The sequence below is a fragment of the Melopsittacus undulatus genome, chromosome 11, assembly GCF_012275295.1.
Source record: "Melopsittacus undulatus isolate bMelUnd1 chromosome 11, bMelUnd1.mat.Z, whole genome shotgun sequence".
In the NCBI taxonomy this organism is placed as follows: Eukaryota; Metazoa; Chordata; class Aves; order Psittaciformes; family Psittaculidae; genus Melopsittacus; species Melopsittacus undulatus.
In genome coordinates, this window is record NC_047537.1 from 21518440 (window position 1) to 21526679 (window position 8240).

General features: G+C 44.4%; 1 protein-coding gene across 2 annotated transcripts in view; it reads right to left on the reverse strand.

Moving 5' to 3' along the window:
- The window catches only part of PITPNC1 (phosphatidylinositol transfer protein cytoplasmic 1), an 80937-nt gene extending 72967 nt beyond the window's left edge, over positions 1–7970 (reverse strand). Inside the window, exon 1 of one of the 2 annotated variants that reach the window (XM_034067795.1) lies at positions 7457–7970. In XM_034067795.1, the coding sequence (XP_033923686.1) occupies positions 7457–7504 (48 nt within the window). In that variant the 5' untranslated portion in view covers positions 7505–7970. The remainder of the gene's footprint in view (positions 1–7456) is intronic. The other variant, XM_034067796.1, reaches the window with a different exon arrangement.
- Positions 7971–8240: the final 270 nt, after the last annotated feature.

Below are 8240 nucleotides of genomic sequence, written 5' to 3' on the forward strand. Positions count from 1 at the left end.
TTAACCCAACTTGAAATCTAAATTACCTTTTCTTCAGTCCTTTCTAAACCTAGTCAGTAATCCTGGGCAGCAACTATCTCCTTGCTTTCTGACAACATGCACACTGGTAATGTCACTTAACTATGCCTACAATGTGCCTACACAAAGCTCTTCAGGCTGCACTGGGGAGCTATCACTGCAAATCTGCATGAAATGTCAGTATGCATTTTCTTTAGGTATTGAGCCTTATAAAATATACTGCATCATGACAGATGCTCTAAGAACCAAAGGAGATAAGGATGGAATATAGGAAATATTATAATGATTTTTTTTGGGAAAAAAAAATCATAATTTTAAACGACAAATCAGTTTTCCATGAGCAAGACTATAAGAAATTATTCCTCACCCACAATACATGAGTATACTTTAATTGTTTGCATGTGTATTATCTATCTCCTTCCTTATAGTATTTAATGGTTGCTTGTGTGTTCAGTTAGACATTCAAGATGGAAAGCCTGCTCGTATTGCAGCATCCACAACTGACTGGGTTCTATAAGGACAGCCTGGGGAACGTATTTGTCAGCTCACTAGTCACAAAGAATATTGTGAATGAATCATTGTTATACACTATGGGTGTTCCATTACCTGACTAGGCAGACTTTTGTATAAAAGAATATGGTTTCTAACAGATTTTAACAATACAAATGCCTATCAACTGAATACTCATGAAGGAAAACATCATTTTTAAACTTCCATAGATATTACAGAAATATTTACCTTCCTATAAGCTAAAGGGCCTTATATATGTTAAGGATTAGAGTTGGAACTAGATGATCTTAAAGTCCTTTCCAACTGTAACCATTCTATTATTCTATAAATCACCTAATATCTTTCCTTAACATGTGCAGTCAGGCAAAAAGCACATGAAAATTAGTATAATTATATCATTCCTAACCTTACAATTAGACAGATGAAGAAATTAAATAGGTTGGACTAATGGAAAATGTATTTGCCATATCAGAGTTATCAGACTTCAAGGTGCTGATACAGACATCTGCATCCACTACCAGGTACATAAACAATTGGCCACAATTTCAATAGGGCTGATCACTTAGTGTTCCCATCAGCTCCTACATGAACTGCATGCTCTCAGCAACCCAAAGTTCATCCCACAAATAAAACCCCAGAAAGCATTGCTTTATGAGCCAGTATTGACATTCTGTGCCTTCCTCTCCCTGTTCTTTTGTTTCTGAACCTACATTGTGCTTTCAAGGCAAACACACTCCATGGAGTTTTTGACAGCGTTAAAGCTCTGTAGAGTGCTGTAGCTAGAAAATGTCCTAAAATACTGACAAGCTGCATTTTCTTATATGGGAAATGCAAACCTGGGCCTTATATTTTGCCAACAAGGCCTTCAAAGCAAATGTATAGCATTAGTTTACATATATATACACACACCTTGGAGAAAACAAGTGTTGACATGGAGAGAAAGGCCAAGAGAGATGAAGAGACATCTACATCAGTCTGGAGTTCCTTAGATAATATCTAATCCTTTCCACTGAGAGGGTTTTTTAATGATTTACACCAAAACATGAAGCACAAAGGTTGTCTTGTTTCTTTCACAGAGTTGCATTGAAATGTGTAAATGGGAGTAAAGAAGAAAATTGGGTATTTTTGGTCTTCTATTTGCAGTGGTGTGCAATGAAGAGTGGACATCTGTACTGCTTTGCTTTTATAGCTCTCTAGGTGACTACAACGAGTACAGGAAGGTCAGGCTAAAGGAAGGTACTTATTTTCTTCCCATGGTAAAACACAGCTCTCATTTTCTTCTGTTCATTCTTACAAGTAGGTTGTGCACTGAAAGAAGATTAAAATAGCTGTTCTTATTTGGTACTGAAACTTCACTTCTGATGCTTTCCCTCTCCTATTGTGTCTCTACATCATTATAATGAGTCTTCCCAATCCATAAGCTTTAAGGCCAATTTAAGGTCACATTGCATGTCGCAAAGGTCTTGTAATGCCAGCAGACACAACCGCCCACAAAGATCAGATCGGATCTGATCACTGACAAGGGTCTTACACAACGATTTCTTTGGAAGGGTAACGGGATGTTCCTAATGGTGTAAAGAGCTTTTCCAGATCAATAATTAACTCTAAATAGTCCTCAAACAAATCTATCAGTGCTCCCCCAGTATTAACTGCAAAAAAGAAGGCAAGGCTGGTGAGATTCTCATATGGCATATCCAGAAAGGATGATTAACCAAGTAAAATGGCCCTTACTTTTCATAGCACTTAATTATCTTATAAAGGAATAAGTGTAAAACTAAAGATGAATTATAGCTGTTGATAGTTTCAATTGCACAATAAAGCTCCATTTTTGCTGGACAACTTCAACCCAAAGCTACCAGAGACACTTTTTCTGCAGAGCTCATGGCCATGACATGGTCCAGTTAGCATTTTATTTATAACTAATGCCATTTAATTCAATTTGAAAAGCTGACTTCCCCTTATGTTTGCTGATAGTCCTCCTGCTTACAACCAACATATTGCTTTCTTAATGTTCCACACATTCCCATATTCCTGAGAATATGTTCTGTGATTGTAGCTAGGAAATGAGAACAGCATTCATAATCACTCATTATTTAATCTGTATTAACTGAAAGATGAGTAGATGCAGTTTGTCCTGCAATAGATCATTGTAGTTTAGGGGAAAAAAGGGTATTTTATGCTTTATACCCTACAAAAGGCTTTTCTGTTCTACATACATGTGGTTATGTCTAACTATCACAACACCTGGTGGCTCTCAGGGTATAAAAACACTTTCTCAAATGCTTTCATTGACTTTTCAATCTGCCTGAATAATACATGTTATAACAAGTGCCCTTTGTACACAAAACAGTCGACTATGACATCTTTTAAAGAAGAAATGTACACAAGATGCGAAGAACGCAAATAGTGTTCACATGTATGTTGTTGAAATCATTTCTGGACAGAATCCACACTGGGAGACCTGACGGTGTCCAAACCAAGAGCTAAACAGTGGCTATTTTGATAAAGGAACAGGCACAACACCTCTAAATCCAGAAGTTGTTCGGTTGAAAACTCATGATCCACATTCACAGCCATTCTGCAGGTCTCTGCTTGTTTGTATTCATGACAATACAGCTGTTCCTACACACCCCATGCAGGCAGTGCTCCCCACAGATCAAACCCAGCTTTTATCTATAGCCGAGAACAGGAGCAATCCCCCTGGCTTCAGCAGACACTCGGTTGAAATAAAGAACAAAGGAAAACCTGTTTGGACTGTAAGTTCTGAACTATACATGGCCAGACCTACAGAAATAAATGCTAATGGACATCCCTGTTTCCAAGGAAAAAACCCTATGATGACTGCTGTATTTATATTTGATATTCAGCTTTCAAATATACCCAACCTAACTTCACATCTTTATCAGCATCTTACAGCAACAGCTCCATTCTCAACAGGATCCAGCAAAAATGTCTTTCCACCCATTCCCCTAAAGAATAATCACTTCCCACACAACTCAAACTTGAATGTACTTTGCCTCTTCCAAACTACAAGTTCAGTGCCATGCTAAGCTACCAGCTTTGGTTTTCATTTCCAGATAAAAGGCATCTGGAAGGCACAAAGCCATGCAATCCTTCCTCTGGCTTGCAATGAGACTCAAGGCTGAGCATTTTTTAGCTCTTTTCAATTGCTTGGTGTTCTTTTCACTTTTTTAGGAATGTGGGTTTTAACTGATGATATTTAAACCACCACAATACAGCCCATTGTCATGTTCTCTGCTGTGATGGAACAAACTATTTGTAAGAATGAATTAACACATGAAAATGCAAGGGAAAAAATAACCAAGAGGCAAACTCGACTGCTGATTGCAGCTGGGATGAGGGCTGGTAACGTATCCTGAGCAATGCCTGCACCAGATTTTACTTGCTCTATGAAATAACTGAAAGAAATGGCTTTTGTTGAGGTCTCAGTGCTAAGAAAAGGACTGAATTTGTGTGCATGCCTCCCAGAAGTACTGCAAATGAGCTGAAGAATGACTTCTAACTGGCAATCGTGTTGCCTTTGTCAACCAACAGCTACATCCTGACCTAACAGGGCTGTTGGTACTGGTTTGTTTAGAAAGGAACATGGTATTTCCTTTCCTAACTAACTTCCAAGCTGAGCAGGCAGTTTGCAGCAATATATATGTAACAGTCCTAAATAACTGCCAATAAAAACTCACTTTAATGAGTTTGCCTCAGCCTTGAATAAGAACCCTGGTGTGGTGCCACAGCAAGCACTCTTGGCACAGCCTGTCTTTCCTGGTGCTTATGGAACGGGAACAAAGATGCACCTCTCACTGCTGTGTCCTAGCTCAAAACACACAAGAACAGCTCAGTCTGCAGCAATCAGCATATCTCAGGAAGTGTTTTATTTGCAAGAAAGCATTTGGGCTCCACGCTGACAGGTACATAACACAACTCCCATAAGTGTTTGGGTTTCTTATCTGCTAAGGGGATCGATGCAAGCGTGCCTCAAGAACAGGATCTGCAGCAGCTCATGAGGACCAGCTCTGCAGAACCTCCTATCCACCACCCTGCCAGAAACCCTTCAAGCCTGGAGGCTCCTGTGACATCTATCAGCCTTTTACCCTTCTCCAGAGACACGTTAAGGTCATAATTGCCAACCAGCATAGTGCTGATTGCTGTGTGTGTATGTGTGTATTTACACACAGAGTCATGACTCCTCGTTACTCAGCTGGCCATTACACAACATTTTAATGGACATTTCCTCACATTACACACAGAATCTGACTACAGGAGATGGGATGCAGATGCTTGGCTGACAGTTCACACTCCCCTTTGCCTCCTGTACTGATTACCTTCACAGGAATGGCATGGGAAGCCACTCCGGTTTTAACGACAACACACCGCTGAATAAAGATGGAATTCTTCCTCATTCATGCTGTAAGACTTCCACATGTGGATAACCAGCAAGTCAGTGTTGAACAAGAAAACTGCTCACGGAAATGCTTTTCAATGTGTGTATAATGTGTACAGGCCAAAAGCCAGAACTTCCAAACAGTGGAACAAGCAGAGCTGTAAAGTCGGAGTGAGAAAAACAGCACAAAAAGCAAAGCCAAGCAGCTGTGTGAGAAATAACAGCATTTCCCACATACCCATTGAAACCTACAAACACTTCGGTGCTCAAGCCCCAGAGACATCAATGTGCATTAGGTACCCAAGTGCTACTGTAGAGCCCAATGAGAAACTGCATATCCTCTGGAAATTGCATATCCAACAAAGCCCATTGAACTACTGATACTTAGCACCTCATAGAAGGCAGTTTGGGCCTCTTAGAACCAAAATGCTCTTGTTTTTTAAAGGGTGAGCATTGCTGCATGATGTTCTAACAACTGCACAGAGCATCACCTTACTCGACAGAGATGCCAAAAATACCATGCAGTATTGGTAGTTAATGTGCAATTAAGTGTAAAAATCAAGTAACATCACCTTCATAGACTGTAGGAGATGTCACAAAGATGAACACTATGAGAAATACAGTGTGGGACTTTATTTAGTATGCAAATCACTATAACAAAAATAAGATACCTGCCAATTGCACAACATTGTCCTAACTCATTTTATAATAAATCATGAAATTTATGTTAAATATCAGGTATGTTCTAGGTTCCTCATCAAGACATCTCAGCTGCAGCTCTTGGACTAAATAATAGATCATTCAACATGAGAGAACCTACAAGACACATGAGTATCCAGATGAATTGTAGGGAACAAAAGACCTCATCATGCATCAACAGCTCCCATTTCGGGAGGTTTTTGGCCTTTTCTGTACCTGGAAATCTTGTTTAACAACAATGTTCCAAAAGAAATTAGATCTGCTCCCTTTTGATAACGTAATGAACTGTTGTTAACTGAGCAATGTCGTCTGAGGACATCAGGAACTGGCTTGGATAAAACGCTGTCCGCATTAGGATAACACAATAAACAAATGAAATGATGCATTAAAGGAATAATGCCAGTCAGTATCACAGCATGCTATGGAACTTGGCTGGAGAAACAGAATAGTTTGTGTTGGAAGGGACCCCTTCCCCTGGAGCAGCTGCTCCAAGCCCCTGTGTCCAACCTGGCCTTGAGCACTGCCAGGGATGGGGCAGCCACAGCTTCTCTGGGCACCCTGTGCCAGCGCCTCAGCACCCTCACAGTGTGCTGGAATTAAGTAACAGAATTAAGTATTCTGTTAGTTAACTTATTTAGTAAGTTCTTAATTAAACCTGTGCCTATCTCCCTACACGTACATGGTGGAGCGAGGTCCTGCTCCCAGAAAAAGGACTTTCCTGAGCAGCTTCAAGTAAATATTTGGCAGTTTCAACTCTCAGGTTTTGAACACTGTTAATTTGCCAAATTTTAAGACAAGGACAAAAAGCCCATTGAAACGAGCGTTCGTGAGGACTCCTGCAGGCATACTGGAAACGGACCAAACCAGAACGGTGCAGAGAACACCCGCCTGGCTCTACTCAAACAAAAACCCGTGTGAATTAATGGGTGGAATCACCGCATTTCGTTACTGCCCGAGGGGAGATGGGTCCAGAAGGGCGATGAGAGCCGAACCGAACCAAACCGAACCGAACCGAGCCGGGACTGCCCCGAGGGAAAGAGCGCCCTCTGGCGGCTCGTAGAACAGCAACTTCGCGCAGCTGAGGCGCAAGATGCGCGGTGCGCAGCCGGCTCGCGTAGGGCGTGCGCGCAAAAGCAGCCACGTCCGGGAGCGTAGCGCAAGCGGCTGAAAGGAGCAGCGCTGCCGTCTTGCTCTCAACCTGAAATGACCACTTCCTTTACATCCGCCATCCGCACCTATCGCACCTGAAAACGATCACGGTTTACATGCACCAGTAACCACATCGCACGTGTACCGCATGTAGGCACTGCTGCCTTCGTTAAAACAAAGGGCAGGTAGGGTGTTCTCAGATGAACAGAACCCGAACTCCGAGTTGGGAACGGTGACAAAGAGCGCTCTGACTTACAGCCGTTTCTCTAAATGACAAAAAAAGTTTTACTAACAAATCACCACCTCCCTCCCCTACCTGTGCTGCAGTTTCAGGCCACGTTCGACCGCGAGGGTATTTTAGGCAAAGGTGAAGATATCTTTAGAATCTGGGTTTGGACGGGCGCGTTATCAGAGGGAGGATTTCAGCACAAAGCTCTCCCTTGCAAACAGGAGTAAGGTTCTAAAGTCTGCCCGAAAAATCTTCATAACCAACACTGAGGACTTCAGTTACCTTCGTTCCTGCGGGATTCCCTTCATTTCCAACCAAAACATTCCTCTACCCAACCACCTCCGACCAAGTTCACCGCACGAGGAACCATTCAGTAAAACAAACACAACCTCAACTCGCCTGCAAGGAGAAGACCCTCTCTAAGTCAGAGCCGTTCCCGTGGCTGAGCTTACCTCTTCAACTGTCAAAGGCATGCAGATCCGGTACTCCTTCATGAGCATATTCCCCCTGCCTCGCTGCGGACCAGCAAACTGCGAGAAAAGTGGTTATTTCTGCACGATGATCACGACGAAAACCAAGCCCGGGGAGGGGGGAAATAAGCGAGTCCCTTCCTCTGTACGCGCTTGACGATGCGTCCCCACGACAGTAACGCTTGCATGCAGGAAGGCTGACCCCGGCGGAGGAGAGCCAGCACCGCTGCTCCTTTCTTCCAGTTCCTCCTCTTCCACACGGGGATTCCGCACCCGCTCGCACCGGCAGCCGCTGCCGAGTCCCTCGCCCCAAACGCCGCCGCTACAGCCTGAGGCATCCGTCGGAAGCGTGCGCAAGCGGCCGCCTCCCGCAGCCCCGGCACCGCATGCCTGGGGCGGCCGCAGAGCCCCCCCCGCCGCCGGCAGGAAGGACGAGCGCCGGTTACCGAGACAAAGGCTTGTGGAGCGCGTCCTTCCCCCGCTGCTCGAACGCGGCTCCCGCTGTGCCCGGAGGGCCGGAGGTTGGGGGGGGTAGAGCAGCGATCCGGTGGCCGCAGGCTCGGAGCGGCTACAGCGGCCCCGGGGGGGCGGGTGACATCAGCGAGGGGCGGGTTTGAGCGGCGCGGCCGGGCCGCGGAGCACCGGGAGGCGCTCGGTGGTGCCCCCGGGGAGGCAGCGCTGGAACGGGACGAGCCCCGGTTCAGGTGATGCTAACGGGGAACCGGCTCCGTGCGGGGCAGGGTCTGTCCTGCGGGGGACAACGAAC